This window comes from Arachis ipaensis, chromosome B3, assembly GCF_059453495.1.
Source record: "Arachis ipaensis isolate K30076 ecotype BB chromosome B3, ASM5945349v1, whole genome shotgun sequence".
Classification (NCBI taxonomy): Eukaryota; Viridiplantae; Streptophyta; class Magnoliopsida; order Fabales; family Fabaceae; genus Arachis; species Arachis ipaensis.
Window position 1 is genome coordinate 142,102,136 of NC_142438.1, and position 22,749 is coordinate 142,124,884.

General features: G+C 28.7%; 2 protein-coding genes across 2 annotated transcripts; one reads left to right on the plus strand and one right to left on the minus strand.

Annotated features, from left to right (window-relative positions):
- Nucleotides 1-10,411: 10,411 nt before the first annotated feature.
- On the plus strand, nucleotides 10,412-17,896 carry LOC148572651 (very-long-chain 3-oxoacyl-CoA reductase-like protein At1g24470). Its single transcript, XM_088509718.1, has 3 exons — nucleotides 10,412-11,077; nucleotides 15,326-15,395; nucleotides 17,422-17,896. The coding sequence occupies exons 1-3, from the start codon at nucleotides 10,431-10,433 to the stop codon at nucleotides 17,665-17,667; spliced, it is 963 nt and encodes a 320-aa protein (XP_088365844.1). The 5' UTR covers nucleotides 10,412-10,430; the 3' UTR covers nucleotides 17,668-17,896.
- A 3,349-nt stretch (nucleotides 17,897-21,245) lies between these two features.
- Nucleotides 21,246-22,549, minus strand: LOC107633898 (S-adenosyl-L-methionine-dependent methyltransferases superfamily protein). The gene has a single exon (XM_021117468.2). It carries the CDS (start codon nucleotides 22,395-22,397, stop codon nucleotides 21,645-21,647), a length of 753 nt encoding a protein of 250 aa, XP_020973127.2. The 5' UTR covers nucleotides 22,398-22,549; the 3' UTR covers nucleotides 21,246-21,644.
- Between the last annotated feature and the right edge of the window lie 200 nt (nucleotides 22,550-22,749).

Genomic DNA, 22,749 nt, shown 5'->3' on the forward strand with positions numbered 1-22,749 from the left:
AAAGATAAAGAAGAAGAATGAGAGAAGAAATTGTTAATTCTAGAAGTTAAAAAAATTTGTATTTTAATTATTATAAAAAAAATCTGGTGACATATTTTAATTTGTCAAATTACTAATATAAAATATAAATTATATATAGAGTGGGAAGGATAGAGAAATAGAAAAAAAAAGAGCTAGATAAGAAAATGTAAGAAGGAGGTTTACTAATTTTAGAGAAAAATATTTTTTCTAAATTTTAATAAGATAATGTCATGTGACGTATTTTAATTATTAAATTAGTTAGTAATATATAAATATAATATATAATATAGCTATATTTTGCAATTAGATAATGCTATGTTGTATATTTTGATTGTCAAATTTGTAATTAGTCATTGATAACGATATATAAGAGAGATAAAGTGAGTGAAGGAATGAGAGAGATAGAAAAAGAAAGAGAGATCGAGGAGGGGAGAATTTTTTAATTTTAGAAAAAAAGATTTGATTTCAACTGCAATGAGAGATTGACATGTAGCATATTTTTGTTATAAAAATATGCAGATAATAATATTTTTATTTAAATTATATTATATTATTAATTTTTTTTTTGTAAAACAGGAAGGTAGAAAAAAAATAGAAAATGAGAATAAAAAGAGAAAAAGATAAAGAATTTAAGAAGAATGAGAGAGGAAGTTTGTTAATTTTAGAAGTTAAGAAAAAAATTTATTTTAATTATAATAAAAAATATCTGGTGACACATTTTGATTTGTCAAATTACTAATATAAAATATAAATTATAAATTATATATAGATATTTTTTCTGAAATAAATAAAAAATATTATTTTCAAAAAAAAATATTTTAACTTTAAATACCAGGATTTTTTTTTTAATTTTATGAAGTAACTTCAATTCGAATGCTCCATAAATAACAATGATAACTATTAACATCATCTCTAGAAACATACAAGAGTACACAGGAATAAGTCTTTTTTTTTTAGGAAAAGAATGATTTTTTTTAATTTATAATAGAAAAAATCTTGTTAAATATGGCTTATTTGTGTACCTATATATTTTTAGAGACGATAATAATAGTTGTCATTGCCGCCGACAATGTTAAAAAAGTCATGCTTGTTGTCTGTGTACTCTTATATACTCTTGGAGACGATGATAATAACTTAGAAGTTTGAGTTGCGTCAAAATTGGGTGAAGTTTGCCAGGGTGCGGCGAACTCTATAAAATTATAGAAGTTCACGGGGGATGCGGTGAACTCATCCTAAAAAAACGTATTTCGAAAATTAAAGTTGAAATAATTTGTTTTTGGAAATAATATTTTTTTATTTGTTTCAGAAAAAAAATTCTTATATATAGAGTTGGAAGGATAGAGAGAAATAGGAAAAAAGAGAGAAAGATAGATAAGAGAATGTAAGAAAGAGAATTACTAATTTTGGAAAGAAATATTTTTTTCTAAATTTTAATAAGAGAATGTCATGTGACGCATTTTAGTTATTAAATTAGTTACTAATATATAAATATAATATAAAATATAGCTATATTTGAATTTTAATATTTTAATTTTAATTTTAATTTAATTTAAATATAATTAGAGAATATCATGTTTTATATTTTGATTGTTAAATTTGTAATTATTCATTGATAATGATATATAAAATAGATAAAGTGAGTGAATGAATGAGAGATAGAGAGAGAGGAGGAGAGAATTAAAAAAAAAGAATTGATTTTAATTACAATAAAAAATGATATACGATATATTTTAATTGTAAAATTAATAATATATAATAGATATAGAAAGAGTTTGAGGGAATAAAAATGAATATAATAAAACTAAATAATAAGTGGATAAAAGTTTGATGAGTGGATATAATAAAACTAAATAAGAATAAAAGTGTGATGATAAAAAAAAAGAAGATTTTTTATTTTAATAAATAAAATAAATATAATATTTACTGAAATAAATATTTTTACGAGAATTTATCAATTTAAATTTTTTTGTTATATCTTGTTTACTGTGTAAATGAGATAATTTTTTACGTTATACCGATATTTTAAAAAAAATTAAAATAATAAAAAATATTAATAATATCAATAATCTAAACTTTTGGCATGCAATTAGTACATAAAAATGTTGATAGAAGAGATTAAAATAGATACAATCTCACTACGTTACTAATAGCATTTCTGCCAACTCTGATTTACAACTGTATTTAATGGAAGTGTCTTTGTGAATGTGTCTAATAAAAATATTTTTTTTATGGCGGTGTCTAATGAAAATGTCTTTATAGATGTATTTCCTAGATGTGTCTCTATACATGTGTCTAAAATATAATAATTAATATTATTGATAATAAGTTGGCAGATAGTATATTGATACCTATATTTTTTCAAATTGATATGTTTAATCAAGGGAATTTAAATTGGTAAATTCTCGTAAAAATATTTATTTCGGTAAATATTATATTTATTTTATTTATTAAAATAAAAAATTCAAAAAAAGAATGCATATTAGATATAAAATTTTTTTATAAGCGTCAATTTTATAAAATGGGAAGAATAATTAAACTTATTATTTAGTCTTTCGAGCCTTAATTATTTAGAGAGTGAGCATAATCCTTAATTCACTGTAAGAGAGAGTTAGTGATTATATTTTGATAATATTAAAGAGATAAAATCTAAAATTATTTTATATAATATAATAATCATAATTTTTATATACAATATTTATAATTATATATTTATTATATTTAAAGTCATATAATTATTTTAATAATAACTAATAAATATTAAATAAAATAACTTTAAATTATTTAGATTAATTTTTTATTATTTTTTAAACATTATGTTTTTTTTTTTTTTTTGGGTTAGAAAACTCAAAAAGTGAAGGGCCTAACGAGCGCGTCACTAGGCACGACTGATGCATTAATTGATTATACATTATGTTGGCTGGCTGAAGTTATGTTGACATAAAGAGACGCTCGTTATCTTCATTGTTGGTTTTGGTTTGCTAGTCCGTAGTGAATGCAGTAGTAATGAAGGGCCAAACTTATTATTCGGTGGATGCAAAGTTGCAAACCTTCTTAACTGTTTTTAACTTTTTATTTTTTTGAGTTTTCCCCCAGTTGGTCCCCTATTAGCTCAAATAAAGTAGCGTCAAGAGTCATGTGATAGATCTGCGTGGCTCAAGTCATGTTATGGATACCAACATTTTGTATCAATTTTTATTCGATTTTTATATATAGTTCTTTTTTCTGGTGACTATTTATATATATAGTTAATGCTAAAAAATAATATTCTAAATTTATATTATTTATATTATTCAATTTAATATTTATAATTTTATATATATAATATTTATAATGATATATTTATTATATTTAAAAGTATTTAATTATTTTAATAATAATTAAAAATTATAAAATAAAAAATTTTAAACAACTTTAAATTTTTTTAATTGTCACTCAAATTCTTTGTATATATAAGATATTATTATTTTTACAAAAAAAAAAGATATTAATAACCAATTTCATTTTCTGCCATTAATATAACAACTCCATAAACTTCTTATTTAATCCTTATTTTAAAGGTTTAATTACTCTGATAGTTTCTATAGTTTCACAAAACTTTTAATTAGATCTCTATATTTTTTTTAATTGAGTCCTTACACTAAATTTTTTTTAATTGGGTCCTATATTTTTTTTTCTTTTATTTGGGTCCCTAAACCAATTTTTTTTTAGTTGGGTCCCTATAAAATTAAACCAATTACTACCTAGAGGGACCTAATTGAAAAAAAAAATTGGTGCAGGGACTCAATTAAAAGGAAAAAAAAATCTTAATTGAAAATTTCGCGAAACTATAACGACCAATAGAGTAATTAAACCTAATTATTATTCATATATTGTATTATTTTATTTTTGTTATTTAGAAAGAATTTGATTAAAAATGTTTTAGGAATAAATAAGTTTAAAAGTGTGAAAGAAATATTTTTATTGAATTTTTTATATAGAAATATGATTAAAAAGAGAAGGTTCAATTATGCGGATATATCCTATATTCGATCCGATCCGCACTTTTGTGGATCGGATTCGACACTAAAAAGCGCGGATATCATATTTGATCCGATCCAATGGAAATTGTGCGGATCGGATCAAATTTTCGGCCATATCCAATTCGATCCGATCCGCGTACACCCCTATTTAGGACATGTCTTATTGAGATCGGTGTAGTTAACACACATCCTCCATTTGCCATTCTTTTTTTACTAACACCACGCTTGCCAACCAGGCCGGATACTTGACTTCTCTAATAAAGCCTTCCTCTAGCAGAGCTTGCACTTGCTCTTCGACCACTTGAACCCGTTCAGGTACTAGCTTCCTTCTTCTTTGCTGGACAGGTTGGGATCCTGGATGAACAACCAATCTATGTGACATGAGTTTGAGATCTATTCCAGGCATGTCGGAAGCTTTCCAGGCGAAGATATCTGAATTCTATTGCAGGAGCTATACAAGCTTATGCTTCAGATCTTCTACTAAAATGGCTCCTATGTTGGTGTTCTTCCCAATCTCTTTCCCGATCTGAACCTCTTCGGCATTTCCTCCAGATTGTGGAAGTAATTCTTCTTTAACTCGGACTCTCCCGAGCTCAATGGTATTGACTTCTTTGCCTTTACCTCTTATGTTCAGGCTTTCATTGTAACACTTTCTCGCCAATTTCTTATCTCCTCTTATGGTAGAAATCCCTTCCGATATTGGAAACTTCATCCAAAGATGGGGGGTAGAAACCACTGCTCCAAACTGATTTAGGGATGTTCTGCCTATCAGGGCATTGTAGGCAGATGCTACATTGACGACAACGAAGTCGATGTTTAGAGTCTTGGATTTTGTCCCTTACCAAAAGTTGTATGTAGGGGCATGAAGTCCAGTGACTTGATGGGAGTGTCCCCTAGTCCGAAGAGAGTGTCAGGGTAGGCCCTTAGCTCCTTCTCGTTCAATCTCGACTTGTCAAATATTGGTTTGAACAAGATGTCAGCTGAGCTCCCTTGATCCACCAGAGTTCTATGCAGATGAGCGTTGGCGAGAATCATAGTGATTACTACCAGTCGTCGTGCCCGGACACAATACCTTGCCCGTCCTCCTTGGTAAAAAAAAATAGTTGGAAGGTCGGCCCCTTCATTCCCGATTTGGTAGACTTCCTTCAAATGCTTTTTTCGAGATGATTTGGTTAACCCTCCGCCTGCAAATCCTCCCGTTATCATATGGACATGTCGTTCTGGGGTCTGCGAAGGCGAACTTCTTCGTCCGTGACCTTCATCATCTCTTTTTCTTTTTCCACGATTGTCCGACCTTTCCATGAGATATATGTCTAGCCGACCTTCCCTGGCTAGCTTTTCTATCACATTTTTTAGGTTGTAGCAATCATTAGTGAAGTGTCCATACAACTTGTGATATTCACAGTATTCATTACGGTTTTCCCCCTTTTTGTTCTTAATAGGTCGTGGGGGAGGAAGCTTTTCAGTATGACAAATTTCGCTGTAGACGTCGACTAGGGAAACTTGTAAAGGAGTGTGTAGGAGTGGTATCTTTTGGGCCTCTCGGGCCCGACTTCTTCCTTTTTCTTGGGTTCTTTCTCCTTTTCTTTTGATTGGTGAGGGTGCCCCAGCCGCCAACTTGGTTCTCGTAACCTGGTGTTCTCTTTCATGTTGATGTACTTCTCAGCTCGCTCTTGTACATCACTCAAAGAAGTCGGGTGTCTCTTTGAGATGGACTGGGAGAAGGATCCTTTTCGGAGTCCATTGATGAGACCTATTCTTACTACCTCAGTGGGCAGGTCTTGAATTTCTAAGCACTCCTTATTAAATACTTCCATGTAGTCTCTCAGAGGTTCTCCGACCTCCTATTTGATTCCTAAGAGGCTAGGGACATGCTTGACCTTGTCTTTCTGAATTGAAAATCGCGTAAGAAACTTGCGCGAGAGGTCGTTGAAACTGGTCACCGACCTGGTGGGAGGCCATCAAACCACTTCATGGCTGCCTTTGTTAAAGTTGTCAGAAAAACCTTACAGCGAGTGGCGTCCGACGCGTCGGCTAATTAGTATATCCGACTTTTGAAATTGCTGAGGTGATGCTTCGGGTCAGTCATCCCGTCATACAGGTCCATGTCAGGGGCTCAGGGATTTTAAAGTTTATGGAAACTTTAGCCCTCATGATATCCTCAATGAATGGGTCTTCTTCTCCCAATGGGGTGTCTTCTCGATTTTTGTGGGAATCCTTATTTCGGAGGTTGGATTCCAGCCTCCAAAGCTTTTCTTCAAGCTCTCTTCGTCGCTCGATCTTTCTCCTTAGGCTTCGCTCCGCCTCATGCTGACGTTACAGCTCCTGTTTTAGTTGTTCAAGTCGACCTTGGTGGCCATGTAATAGTTCCATTAAGTTAGTAGAGTGAGGTTGCCCATCTTTTTCGGGCTGATGAACTTTAGAGGAGATTTTTTTCGACCCCTGGGTATTCGAGGGGCCTTCACCGTGTAGTCATTCTACTCCTTGTAGAGATATTATCGCTCGGTCATTGTTGACCACGTCCTGATGCTCTTGTTCGGACTCAGATGCAATGTGTTCGTCTTTATGCTGGTCGTCCGCCATTATGCGATGATCTCCGAGTCTCCGGCAACGGCGCCAATGTTCTGGGGCTTTACCTGAAATTGGTGGATTGGGCTGTGAGGGAAGGCCCCTTGATCTGCGTCAAGGAGTCGCCGTCCGAGTTGTGTGTTCCAAGAGATGGGGGTGGTACCTGCAAGACACTCCGATGCCTAAGTCAGTAAGGGGTTAAGCAGGTTTTAGTGTATTGGAACTTAAGTTTACCTGAGGGTGTCAGTGTATTTATAGGGAAGGAACAAATAACCACCGTCGAAGTAGTTCCACTTCTAATGGTGGATAATCGTCCATTTATCTTAGGGTTGTTGGGATCTCTCTTCTAAAAGTGGGTGAGAGATTAAAGGAGGCAGTTATTCACTTGGATAAGTGCTGACTGCTTGCTGGTGTTGTTGACTCCAACTTCTTAATAGAGGTCGGATAGTCAGTGAATGCCAACCTTTTGGATTGGACCTCCTGACTTGATTGAGTCTGGCTTATGTTTTGGGTTAGGGTGTACACAGTTACGTTTCGTATGGTTTTTTTTATTAGGTTTTTTATATTTATTTTATAATTATTTTAAATTTTTGTTTTCATTTGTTTTTAGCTTTTTTCTTTTAGATTTTGATTTTTTATTTAATTTTAAATATTTTTTATGATAATTAAAATTTATATAAAAAAAAGTCCAATAGATTTTTTTATTAATTGATTATAATTAGTTGGACAGCGAGATTGTTTCTAAATTCTAAGTTTCAACCTTTCGTCCTATCCGTTCCCGTCGAGCTCTTGCGCCTTGTGGGCATCATAAATGGTGGATATATTCTGATTATATATATATATATATATATATATATATATATATATATATATATATATATATATATATATATATTGATATGTATTTTTTAAAATTTTAGTGTGATTTTGTTATAAAATATTTTATATAATTATTTAATTATATATTTTTGTTAATAATTATTTACTTAATTAATATAAAAAATAACTATTTTGGTTTAAGTAGTATTACACTAATGAATATATGTATAAAATTATTTTATATTATTAATATATTAAAATTAATATATATATATTCTTAATCCTTGTTTTAATTTATATGCTTAACTATTAAACACTGAAAAAGACACGCGTATGATGACAATTTTCCATACCCTTTCTTAGAGTGAACCATATTATTGATTAAGCAATCGAACATTTTTTACGAGAACGGAAACAAATGAAGTTTGCAATTCTGCTGGGCGAAATAATTTAAGGAAGGTGTGGTGACGCTTACGTCTTCGGAAAATGTGTACATATTTTTTTCCTTTTGATTTATGCATTATTCGTTCGAACCTATTAGCTAGGATATAGCCGCAGCACATATGTATAATACTACCTATTTGATTCCATCTAGATCAATTCCTATAGTGAGCTGACCTAAAAAGTTCTTGACGTCTTTAAAAATTGAATGGATTAATTCTTTTGTCTAAATATCTCTGTTAGATTCAATAAAAAAATTTGACGTGGCTTCCGTAATACTTGTCACGCGTACGCGTGTGTTACGCGTACGCGTCGTCATGAATTCAGCAAATCCTCATTTCTTTATGAATTCTCCATTTTGCATGCTTTTTTCCATTTCTTTCAAGCCATTCTTGTCTTCAAAACTTTAAATCACTCAAACAAGCATATAAAGGCATCGAATGAGATAAAAGTAAATTAAATTTAGCCCTAATCCCATTACAACCCTTAAAAAAAGACTTCTTGATATGTGTATCTATGCATTGAATATATATTAATTGGTAGAAGAAGAGCAAGCCTTAGAAAGTAAGATTAGTAGAGAATTGAGAGAATCGACCCTCAAACACTAGAGAGATTAGAGTGCAAACACTTCCGGTGAGGGTTTGATGCTCAATCCCTTGTTCCTTACTTTCACGAGCTTTCTTCTTGCAAATATATTTATACTTCATTTTGATATTTGAATTAGTGGAATTCATAAATCATCGTACTATCTTAGCCCTACTTGTTCATATATGTTCTTAGATATTGATTCATTTTTAACCAAGTAGGTAGACGCATTTTGCATATTAGTTTATGAACCACAAGAGTTTAGCATGAGGACATGCTAATGTTTAAGTGTGAGAAAGTTGATGAACTATAATTTTATGGTTTATATTGTATTGAATTTGGTGGATTTTATCAACTTTTTTCACATTTATTGACTAAAATAGCATGGTTTTGTGAATTTCTCCTAAGTATGCTTAATGATTGAAAACATGCTTTCTAGGCTATTAAATTGCTAAATTTAATTTACTTTTCTCCCATTCGATGCCTTGATATGTTTGTTTGAGTGATTTAAAGTTTTGAAGGCAAGAATGACTTGAAAGAAATGGAAAAAAAGCATGCAAAGTGGAGAATTCATGAAAAAATGAGGGTTTGCTGAATTCATGAGAGGGAAGTCTGCCAGGCGACGCGTACGTGGACAAGCATTACGAGAGACACATCATACTTTTTCTTTGGGTCTGACGGAGGCATTTGGACGGAGGGACTGATTCGTCCAATTTTTAGGTAGCGTTTGGTAGAGAAACAGGGACTAAAAGACTGAGACTGAGAGACAGAGACTAAGAAACAAAGACTGAAATAAATTTCAGTATTTTGTTTGGTGCAAAGTTAGATATAGAAATTGAAATAAGAATAAAACTCTAATTTAATTTGCACAAAGGGTAAAATTAGAATTAATTAATTGAAATGAGGATATTTTAGGTATAAAATGTTATTAAAATTTCAGTCTCCGTCTCTAAAAATTTCAGTCCCATGTGTCCCTACTTTTTGAAAGTGCTAAAATATTGAAATTTTGGGATAGAGACAGAAATTTTAGTATCAGTTTTTAAGTCAACAAATATGATACTGTGTCTCAGTTTCTCATTCTCTGTCCAAATACCTCAAAACAAACGCTACTCTAAGAACGTCAGAGATTTACAAATATTTTTCAATGATAAAAAACAAAAATGTTCGCAAAAAAATAAGGTCATAAACTTATTTGTCCTTTACTCTAGATATAAAACTATTTGTCTATCTTAATAATTTCAGCTACACTTTTTAATTTATTCATATAATATTAATCTTAGCTTTATTTTTTAAATATTATCAATTAACAAAATCTTATATAACCATAGTACGTACCCACTTGAATATATAAGGGAAGTAATAAACGATAGTCTTTAAAGTTGTGAACCTCCCGCTAGCTTAGCCAGCTTAAATATGTGATTGTTACGTAGATATGTATTAATGAATGGACACCTAATTCCATTACTCTTAGCAAGCAACATATATTCCACTAATCTATGAATATATAAAACAAAAAACAATTTACCACAGCCATAATTCTGCTTAATAATGTTAGAGAAATAACAATTTAAAAGTATTTTATTTAATTTAATATTTATAATTTTATGTCTATAATATCTAAAATTATTTTTTTAAAATCTAATATTATAGATTTATTTTAAGAATAATTAATAAATATAAATAAAATAATTTTAAATTAATTTAAACTTATTTTTATTGTCTCCGATCCTACTAATCTAGTCGGCATAACTTAAAAAAATCTATTTAACCAAGATATCACATAATCATTTAAGTTTGATTTGACAAGAGAGTGAGAAACCAAAAGAATATAAGTATGAATTGACTACTTTAATTAGTTGAGATTTTGCACGTGTTTCATTTCCAGGAAGTTTGAGACATTTTTATTTGAACGGTTCCTACCATGAAAAAATTGTTATTGGACAGTAAGTAGTAGTGAAGAGAGAGAGAGAGAGAGAGATGGAAGAACACAAAGCATGCAGCAGTGAGCTTGCAGGTGTTAATATAATTTCAAGCTGGTGCTTCCTAATCGGCTTGGTGGTGACGCTGAAGTACTTGATCTCCCTTTCCAAATGGATCTTCGCCACCTTTCTCCGACCCGAAATAGACCTAATAGGAACCTACGGTTCCTGGGCCATGGTCACCGGAGCAACCGACGGAATCGGAAAAGCCATGGCTCACCGCTTAGCACACCGAGGACTCAACATCATCCTCGTCAGCAGATCCTCCAAGAGGCTCCAAACCGTCGCAACTGAACTCCAAGCACGCCACCCTCACATCCTCGTCAAGGCCATCCAGATGGACTTCTCCGGCGACATAGCGGAGGGTCTCCGGCAAATAGCGGCGGCCACACGCGAATTGGACCTCGGGATACTGATCAACAACGTGGGGATCACGTACCCTGGGGCTATGTTCTTTGACCAAGTGGAAGAGAAGGTGTGGAGGAAGATCTTAAAGGTGAATGTGGAAGGAACGACGAGGGTGACAAGAGCGGTGGTGCCCGGAATGATGGAGCGGAGAAGGGGTGCAATTATTAACATTGGATCTGGCGCTTCCGTCGTCATTCCTTCGCATCCTCTCTATTCCATCTATGCTGCTTCAAAGGCGTAAGCTTCTCTTTATCTTTATGGCAATAAACAATAATCAATTTTTATTCAGTTAACTTTAAGAGGAAGTATAGGGAGCCAATGGAATATCTGTACAATATGTACAATGGAGATTTAGGAATGTCCGATTTAGTATTAAAAATATAATCATTAATGATATTTTTTTATCAGCTTAAGTTTTTTGAGATGAGTGATTTTATGACATGGTATCTTTTGGAGAACTCCAAAGTCAGCTTATGATTGATGTTAATTTTTTAATGAAAAGTAATATTTTTGAACAATATGAATTAATATGGATAAAAGAGTAAATTTAATTAGTAGCATTAAATTAGAGTGTAGTGTTTTTTTATTTGATTGGTAGTTGTTCATATTGTTTAAGATAGTCATTGTTTATCCAGCACTCTCCATTTTTTAACTCATAACTCATTGTACACATTGTACAAATATTCCATTCTCTAGCGCGATTCTAACTTTATTAATTATAATTTTTTTCAGTTTAAAAATTTATTATTTAATATTTATATTTTAAGACTAAAAATTTATAATTTAAAATAAAAAATAATTTAAAAAATTTGATTAATATTAATTAAAAAGACTAACTAACGTTACTCAACTTTAAATTTCAAGAAAACAATTCTACTATTCTAGAGAATCAATGTTGTAGTATAACTATTGGGACTGGCCAATCAAACTAAATAAAACAAAAAGTAAACAAAATAAACATTACATTTTTTTAGAGGGTAAAATATATTTTTTGTTTTTAAAATTTAGTAAAAATTTTAAAAATATCTCTAAGTTTTATTTTATTCTAAAATTTTTTTATTTGTATTAAATATACTCTCGACAGCTAAAATTTCAAAAGATTTAAAATCAATCTAACAATAATACATAAAAATTATATTTTACCCTCTTTTAAATTAACCTCTATTTTCAGTTTTTCTCCTTTTCTTCTAACATCATAATTCCATCCACTCATCAGCAACCACCGACCGCCACTGTTGGCCACCATCATCGACCACCCCTCCAACTATTAATCATTCTAAATTTTTAACTCTAAATCCTAAATTTTATGATTTAGATTAGTTTTATTCCATTTAAATTTTAAATGGTTTTTAACTTGAAGTTTCAATGTTCTTATTATTTTTAGTCTTGGATATTATTTTTTAATATTTAATTGTTAGTTGATGAAAAATATCATAGTTGTTAGAATCGGATTAAATCAATTAATTTGACTGAAAATCGTTTAAAATGATGAAAACCAATAGAACTTCCATCTTCTTTGTGTGTACATACCCTTTTTGCCACTAAATTATATTGTTTGTTATTATTTTAAATATTAATTATTAATTATATAATAAAAATATATAATAATTTTTTAGATATTATTTTAATTTTATACTCACTTATATTTAAATTAATTATATTTGTTATTATGCATAATTATTAATATAAATGTATTTAAATATGTATAAATAAAAAATATCAAATATTTTTATTTATAACAATATAATAAATATAAGTTAATTAGTTAGTTATTAAAATAAAAAATATTTATTTTAATATAAAAATAAAATTAAAAAATTTTATTATGAAAATATATTAAAATTTTATATACTTATTTAATAATAACTAGATTATAACTTTTTTATTATAATTTGTTGAAATTTAATTGTTTTTAAAATATTAATCAAGATATATATTTTTTAAATTTTAATTTTAGGTTTTAGACTATTTTATATTTTTTATTTACATGAGACCGATTTTGTCAATTCAACTGATAATCGATTGAACCAATAAATCAGTAAATTAATAGTCTGACCAATTCAGTTCTAACAACTATGAAAAATATTGTCTCCTAATACTTTTTTATTTCTAAGAGTTTGAAGCCTTTATTTTTAACTAATGTTAACCAATTCTTTTTTATTTCAAATTGTGAACTATAAATTTTAAATTTTAAACTCTAAATATTAAATATTTTATCTAATATTAGGCATCCAAGCATTTTTTGAATTAATTGAATTTTTAACCAAGTTAGTACTTTTCCTTCTTTTCCTCCTTCATTATCATCATCATCTTTTTCTTCTTTTTTTTCTTTGGTGCTTCTTTCTTCAACGTCATTATCGTTATCGCCGTCGCTGTCTTCTTCTTCGTCATCCTCGTCGTCTTATTCTTCTTTTTCTCCTATAAATTAAATATTAAGAAAACTAGAGCATAAAAATTTTGATGCAAAATACATAAATTAGTGCACATCACACAAATTTTACACACAAATTTTAGTATACAATACAAAAAATTTTGAAAGACCACATATTCAAAATATTAATATCCAACCAATAATAAAATATACACAACACATAAATTTTTGTATATAACACAAGAATCTTGATACATAGCACATAAATTTTGATGTACAACATACAAATTCTTAGAGAACTATATATTCATAACATTGATTTATCGAATAAACAAAATATACTGGTAACAAAATTTGTGTGCTATGTGCAAAAAAATTATATATTATATACAAATATATGTATATTATATTAATAAGTTTATGTTATGTACAAAATTTTGTGTGTTATATCAATAAATTTTTTTTGTCTCCAATAAAAATTTGTGGATTACAAAAAATAAGAAAGAGGAGAATTGGTATTATGTTCGACATATACATGTGTTCTTTTTTATTGGTATTGCACCAATTTAATTAGACTTGATTATAAAAATAATTGTACATGTGATATCAAATTTTAAAAAAGATCGTTTTATAATAAAAAAATATTAATATTAACTGTTTAAAGTTGATTTTTATACTTTTTCTGTTTTTAATTTGTCTATTAATATTTAGAATCAAACTGGCAGATCAACGAACTATTTATCAACTAATATTAATTATTTTTTTTAAACAATTTTATTTATAATTTACATGATCATTATTCAAACAATCATACAAAATCACATATAAAAAAATATTTAAAATCACATTAAAAAAAGATTAAAAATATCTAAAGTCAATTATGGTTTTGTTGAAAATAAACCATGAAAAATTGGATGAAAATATATGATTGAAATTAAAGTGAAATGTTGATAGTGTAAATAAAGGAGAAAATTATTATTAAAGAAAAATATTTTAAAAAGACAAAGAAAAAAGTTGATTAAAATTAATTATAAAAAATTAATTCTATATGTTCTTACTCAAATATTTAATATAGGGTAAAGTATACTTTTTGTCCTTGAAGTTTTGCAGAAGTTTTAAAAATATCCCTAAGTTTTGTTTTGTTTCAATTTGTCCCAAAAGTTTTCGATTTGCATCAAATATACCATCGACGGCTAAATTTTTAAGAAATTTAAGACCAATCTAACAATAATGCATGAAAATTATGTTTGATTTACTTGTGTTGAGGGGTTGTTATTATGAAATTGTTGTTGAATTGGTCTTAAATTTTTTGAAAATTTAGCCGTCAAAGGTATATTTGATGCAAATCGAAAACTTTTGGGACAAAATTGAAACAAAATAAAACTTACGGGTATTTTTGAAACTTTTGTCAAACTTCAGGACAAAAAGTATAGTTTACCCTTTAATATATTAGTATATGCTAAACTACTTTAATTTAGTTTATGCAACAATTTGCTTCAGTTTATAAATTTTAGTTAGACATGACTATCACTTTTATTGCATATGCACGGATGAGAGTCTTTTTATTCAGACACGAGGAAATAGAAATAAATGTTAACTGCAAAAGATAATGACGTGAATAATAAAGTAGTCTTATTATACTACAAATGTACAAAATAAAAGATATACATATGTAATAAGGTACGTCATTTTAAATTAGTCAAATTTAATTCAAATATTGATTAAAATGTCAAATCATAAAACAATTACTCAATATATGTGGAAATTCACCAAAAGATAAATGTTATAAGGTGATAGTTCATTTTTAAATTCACCTTTCAGACTTATTTTAAGTGAAATTTTTGTTCCACTGTATGTTTATATTCATTTTAATTATTGTTATAAATTATGATTTTTGAACATATTTATTACGATATCTGTTTTTTATAAATTTGATAATCATGCATCTTTAGAAAAAGATATATTATTTTTTAAATATTTTTTGTAGACTTTCTTTTAAAATAATTATTAAGGAAAACATTCATATCTAATTTTTTTTTAAAAATATTTTATGTACGTTAAAAATCAATCGTCAAATTCATGATTATATATAAATTGACTACCAAAACATGCAGTTACGTGGATCAGCTATCAAGATCTCTGTACGTCGAGTATAAACAGTATGGGATTCACGTCCAGTCTCAGGTACCCACGCCACACTTCATTTTCTTTACTTGAGTAAAGTATTGTTGTCTCCAACATTTACCATAAGTTCTAAAATAGTTTTTAATATTTAAATTGGTGGATACTACAATGAAGATGACAAAAATATCTTTTCATGAAGATGCTTTGGTTAAAAGTGTGGTTTATTTATTTAGCCCCATTTTAAACAAAAACACTTTTATAAATATCAAAATCTAACCATACAATCCATCATCCAAGGGTCAAAAAGAAATATATTCACACGAAGATAATTATAAAATCTTCATGGTAGTATCCACCATTTAAATTATCCTATTTAAATTTTTAATATTTAAAAATTGATTCAATATTATTCTGTTGTTAGGAATGTGTAAACGAAATTAATGATAGGACAAAATTGAGATAATTTTAAAATATTAAAGACTTAAATAAGACGAAAACATTAGGAACAAAAATAATACATAGAAACAAATTAAATTTTAATTTTATCCTTCACTAATAATATCAATCTTTTATGGTACATAATTATTCAATTGTTTTTAATCATATCTAAATAAATTTATACATGATCACATTATTTTAATTCTAAATAATTTTTTTTATAATTTTACTCTTAAATATTGTTACTCATCATAAAATATTTATAAAATGACTAGAATCACATTACTTTATTATATATATATATATATATATATATATATATATATATATATATCATTTTTTCCAACAAATTTATGTACTAGTCATTCTACAATTATTTTATGATGAGTAAAAATTTTTAAGAGTAAAATTATAAAAAAAATTATTTAAAATAAAAGTAATGTGATTAACTATAATTTACTTAGATGTGATTAAAAAATAATTGAATAATTATGTACCGTAAAAGATTGATATTATTGAAGGATAAAATTAAAATTTATTTCTATGTATTATTTTTGTCCCAACGTTGTTGTCCTATTTAAGTCCCTAACGTTTTAAAATTATCTCAATTTTATGCCGCCGTCAATTCTGTTAACCAATTACTAATGACAGGATAACATTGAATCAATTTTAAAATGTTAGAGATTTAAATAGAATAATTTAAATATTAGGAACAATTTTAAGACTTACTCCAAATATTGAGGACAAAAATAATATTTTACTCCTCTTTCTTTTATCGATAAAATTTGATAACCAGAGTCAATTATTTTTCATACAATAAATGAAATTGTGTAATGTATTAATATAAATTTAAATTAGTATATTTTACAAGTGTGATGTATAATATAAATTGTGTGTATCAATTTCTATAATAAAAAAATTGTGATTCACGATTTTAGAAATTATAATTTCTTAAAATTAAAAAATTTAAAATATTAACTCACGATATTATTTTTTATTATTTTATCTTATTTAAAATCGTAATTTATAATTTATAATTATTTTTTTAATTTTTTGTTTATTTAAAATCGTGATTCATGATTTCTTTTTATCCTGCATATCTTTCGTATCACTATATTACACCTAAATATCATAATATTAATAAAAATTACCAATAACATTCCAATACCAAAAAAAAAAAAAAATAGCCACTATTTTCTCTCCTTAGTTTTAGTTTTTCCATATCATGATAAAAATTTTCTAGAATGCTTTGGCAAAGGCAAAGGATTTATTTGAGTGAATTTTTTTAAAAAATTTTTTTTAAAAGATATTTATAAAAAATAAAAGTAATTTTATATTTAGATATCTCATATAAAAAAAATTTTTTTTTTTTTTTGGTGACTAAAAAAAAAAAAAAAATTTTATTTATTAATTATGTTTAGTATAATAATATAAAAATATGTAAATTATAATTTTTAAAAACAATAATTTTTATAATATTTTTATTTTTATTATTAAAAATTGTTAAATATATTAAAAAATTAAAAAGATAATTTTTTATTAATATTTTTATAATAACATCCAAATAACCACAGAGTATTCTTCTTAAAGAAATGGTTTCTTTATAGAAATTAAATAAATGATGGTGTTGTCGTGTTGATGAATGAAGGTACCACTGTATGTAGCAACGAAGATGGCATCAGAGATAGCATGTATAGAGAAAGATTCACTTTTCATTCCAACACCAGAGGCTTATGCAAAAGCGGCCGTTCGTAAAATTGGGCATGGGCCAAGGTGCACTCCTTATTGGGCTCACTCTATTCAGTGGTTCTTTGCAGGCTTAGCCCCGGACCCACTTCTCGATGCTTGGCGCTTTTCTATAGCAATGCGACGCTGGAAAGGAATCAAATACTAATCCTATTATCCTATATATTAGGAAAATTATTTGACAAATGTCACAGACTTTAAACTTTAAAGTGTATTCTACATCTTCATTATATGGCGCATAATACCTATTTGTGTGGGGCTCTATGAAAGAGATACTCATCACAAGTGACTAAAAGTGATCATAGTATTATGAACCAAAAAAAATATAAGTATGATTCACATGTGATCGATGTAAGGCCTAATCAGCCATTAGTTTTTCCTATTCAAATTACGTGTGGGTGAAAGTGTTTTGACTGTTTGGGGATTATAAATAAGCATTCCTCAATTGACAAATGTCTTAATGTTTACGGCAGTAAAACGGATGTTTTGATAGGGTATGGCAAACTGACTGATAGATCAACTTGAATTTTTTTTTTTCCAACTTTTATGTTTATTTTATTTTTCTATTTTTGTTTTATTTTGCCCTCCTATATATATATTCTAGTCTGTTTGACTTAACTTCTTTTAAAACACATATAGTTCTTTTTTTTTTTCAATCACGATATTCTGTTTTTTTTTTTGTGTGTTTTAAATTTTTAATTTATTCCAAATTTTTTTGTTAATTAAAAAATAATTAAAAATATTATTTTTTATATATTTTAACAGCAATTTAAGAATGAATATTGTGATAGACGCCTTATTAATGTGGAGAATTTTAAAAAATTATATTATAATTTGATTATTTTTATTTGAATTTAAATAATAGTTTTACTATTTAGAAAAGGTTAAATGAATTAGTTTAACACACTAACATAAAACATAACGAACTGATATTTTAGACCTATTTTACATCCATTTTTGAACAAGCCTCGCCCTGCTTTGCCACTCTTGGCCCCTCTGATATGAAGTGGGTCAGCCAATGACACAAAAAAACAAATTGCATATTGAATTGGGTGGAATAATTGATCGAGAATGACCTGTAAATAAAATAAATCATTCATCATCACATGCATATCCATGGTTAGTTGGGACTTGGAATTTAGACAAATTACAACAGTTATGCATTGTTGATAAGAAAGAACAACCCATAACTAATAGCTAGCCCATTTGACAAAAATAAAAAAACCAAATGACGAATTATACCCTCTGCTGCTAGTGTCCTGAGGTATATGAAGTGTTTGCTATTTGGAGAGGGTCTTATTTTTGTTTGGGAATGTGGATAACGTGAAATTCTCTTTAAGATTAATAGCTTAGAAGCTCTCAATACTGATTAAGAAAAAAGGACAATACTCACGTAAATATTAATAATGTGCATAGAATACTGATTAAGCTCTTCATGTTTATTAGTAAGTAAAAGATAGAGAAAAAGAAAAATAGAAACTCCTACATTAGACCAAAAGATTGTCGATGTAATTTCAATTTACAATAAAGAAAGGGGAGGTTAAACGATGTCATTCAGCAGCAAATTCTAATTGTGTCTCATAAAGTATGGACAGAACTATCCTAATTATTCTTGGTTGCATATTTGCATACCCCCTCTCTCTCATTAACTGTATGGAACTATGGATAGCTGAAGAGTACAACTTGATGTCTAAAGAATATTTTTCAGATAATATTGAAATAATGTTTAAACCACATCCTAATATATAACAGTATATATATATATATATATATATAAAATGTTAACTAAAATATTGATTAATATTAATAAAAAATATATATTTCCTAACATTTTCTTTCAATTATATTTATATAATATTACTGCATTAACAAATATAACTAATTTTAAACATAATACTTAAAAATTATTTAAATCTTTGAATTTAATTTGACGATTTTACATTTTCATTACAACAAAATAAACACTACATATGAAAAAGAAAAATTTTACCATTTGTGTCATATATAAATGTATTATAATTAAAAAATGTTTATCACTATTATATTTTGTTCGTATTTTAGACGTTTAATTTATCTCCATTTTAAATTATCAAATTTTGATACAATTAGACATCTTTTAAATATTACCTTTTATTCAGTCTTTTACTAGAGAAATAAAATAAAAAATAAATAATTTTTTTAATTTTTTAAACGATTAATATATAAAAATAGATATTTAAATTAATTAAATAATAATAAATTTTAAAAAAAAAATGACTAAAGACTAAAAATAAAAAAGACAACTAACATTCTAAATGAGAAAGTATTGGGAACAATACTAATCGTGTACAATGTGTACAATAGATAAAAAAATATAATTAAAAATTAGATTATTAATTAATTATTTAATTTCAAATTTTAAATTTTGAAAGATTAGAATTAGTATTTAAATTCATTCACACTACATACGGTTATTTCTAATCTTACCGTAACCTTCAATACACGTTCAAAACTCACCGTCATCTTCTCCCGTCCTCACCTCACGTCGCTGAATTCCTCGCTGGCCATACCGACGGCGCTGCATCCTCCCATCGACACCGTCATCACCTTTGCCGGTCAGCCCAACGCGCCTCGCCCTTCGACGCTCAACGATGATTATTTTGATTGAATTGGGTTTAGTTATATATAATTAAAATATGTTAGATGTTTAATTCATTAAATATACGGATAATTATTTTTATCCTTAAGTGATGGTTCTTTTTACTAAGTAGGGATGGTAAAATGAGATGATTATTGATGAAGGTGGGTGGCTGCCAGTTAAAAAATAAGAGAGTTTTGGAGTGAAATATTTTAGTAAATTAAGATTTCATATGGTTATTTTTTTTAAAATAATTATCTAAATTTTTTAAAAATTTAAAATTTAATGTAAAATAATTAAATAAAAATTTTTAAATTTATTATTTATTTCTATTAGACTAAATATTCAACCCATTATACACATTGTCGAAATTTCTGGTTGGCTCTCTAGCAAGATTCTCTCCGAATTTATACCATGATCGCTCATTGTCTCATACATGAAAAGAGAACGTGTATCACTCAACCGTGAATGTCTTGGTTGACTTGCTGGTGATGGAGGGGATATTCCATATAAGACTAACTCTATCTTACTCAACAATATTATTAAACTAGTTTAATTTAAAGTCTATCTCCAGCGCACAGAGTGAATGGAATTAAAAGTAAACGCAATATTTAAGTGTTGTTCCTCCTAAGTCTCTGCCATAATAAGTTAATCAATGATATTAGCTGTACATTTAGTAGTACAAAAATAAAAATTAATCATTAAAATTAATTATTAATATAAAATATATATTAAAATATAACATATATATTAAAAATAAAAAATTTAATTTTAATATACTATCCGTATAAAATAGTTTTACATGTATATTTAATTACGTAATGTCACATCAATAAAAATTATTATTTTTCACATTAATAACGTGATCAAAAAAACGATGTAATTGTATGACTATATAAAACACACTGTCATTACATTAAAATTAAAAATTATATATATATAATAATTAATTTTAATATACAACTAATATTTTTGTAAGATAATAATCTACTATATCCAATAGTACTATGAAAATGAATGACACCACTAGTCGTCCTTTAATTTATAAATTCTAACATGCTCAACTTAATAAAATAAAATTAAAAAAAACAAACTGAAAGCAACTGAAGGGTATAAACAGTTATAAGTCATTGAATGGAAATATCCAATTATACTACTACACGGAAAGATGAGATTTCCAAAAGTGCTCAAAATCTTGTACACAGAGCGCAACTAAATGTGTAGTTTAAGCAAAGTGCCATCTTATCTATCTATCAATCTATGTCGTCACCTAACCAAATGCACAGTTACTATACGTTGCAATAATAACCCATGCCATTAGCCTCAAATTCCACATTCTTCATCATCACCACCGCCACCACTAACACTCTCCTCCAAAGAACAAAAGTAATTTTAAGCTTATTAAACAAAAAAAAGTTACAAAATTCACGTGTAACTGAGAAAAAAAGAAAAGAAAGATATAGAGTCGAAGAAGGTATTACAAAATGTTGGTTGTGGATGAGAATTTGTTATTGTTTGATTTTCTTGCGAAAGACGACCTCAGTGTCCAAGCCGAAGCCATCGACGTTGCGAACTTGAAGGACGCGTGAGTTCTTGAACAACTCCAGGAGAGGCTGCACGCTGAAGAGGTCGTTGGCGGAATACTTATCGGCGCGGCGAGAGAGTGCCACGTGGAGGACGCAGATACCGTTGGGCTTGAGCGTGCGCTCAATCTCTGCAACGAATTTGTGAGGGTAGAGAGCGTGGTCGAAGACGTTGGAGAATTCAAAATCGAAGGTGTCGTTATCAAAGGGTTGGTTATGGAAATCGCCTTTTACAACGAGGGGAGGGAAGGGAACAAGATCTATCCCGATGGAGTCGGTGACTCCCACGCGCCGCAAGGCCTCGACCTCCTGGCCGACGCGCGCGCCGATGCAGAGAGCCTTGGAGGCGTTGTGGAGAAGGTGTTTGTCCTTGAGTTCTTGGAAGAAGCGCGCGAAGACGGGGATCTTGCGGTTCCAATCGCGCGTGGTCCATACTTTCCGGAGCTTAGGGTTGAGGGTCTTGTTGAGCTGGTGCTGTATGTAGGCGTCGTAGGAGGTGTAACCGGGTCTGATTTTGAGGCCGGCGACAGTGGTGGTGGTGATGGAGGTGGAGGAGGGAGGAGGGTGGCGGGGTTGTGGTTGGGAGAAGAGGTGGAGGAGGAGGAGGAAGGGGAGGGAGAGGAAGAGGGAGATGAGGAAGCACCTGAGGATGAATGAATTGGCGGATGCGATTTTCATGTCTTTGCTTGGTTTTTGATGTTTCTTCTATTTTTGGTCTTTGACATGGGATTGGAGGGGCACTGAATTTTGAAAACCAGAGAGAGATGTTATAGGTAACAACCAAAGAAAGAAACAAGAAATAAAGCCAAACCAACGGAACTAACTATGGATATTGTAAACGACTCATGCATTATTGTTTCTTTATTAAGATTCTATTCTTTTTTATTCTCTCAATTATCCACGTATTCAAAATTATTTTTCCTTTGATTTAAAAGACTCTTTATTTATTTATCATTTTAATTAGTAAAAGAGTGAAATCCGATCCATAATCCATACCGTCTTTATTCTATCACTCATATTGGCTGGCTGT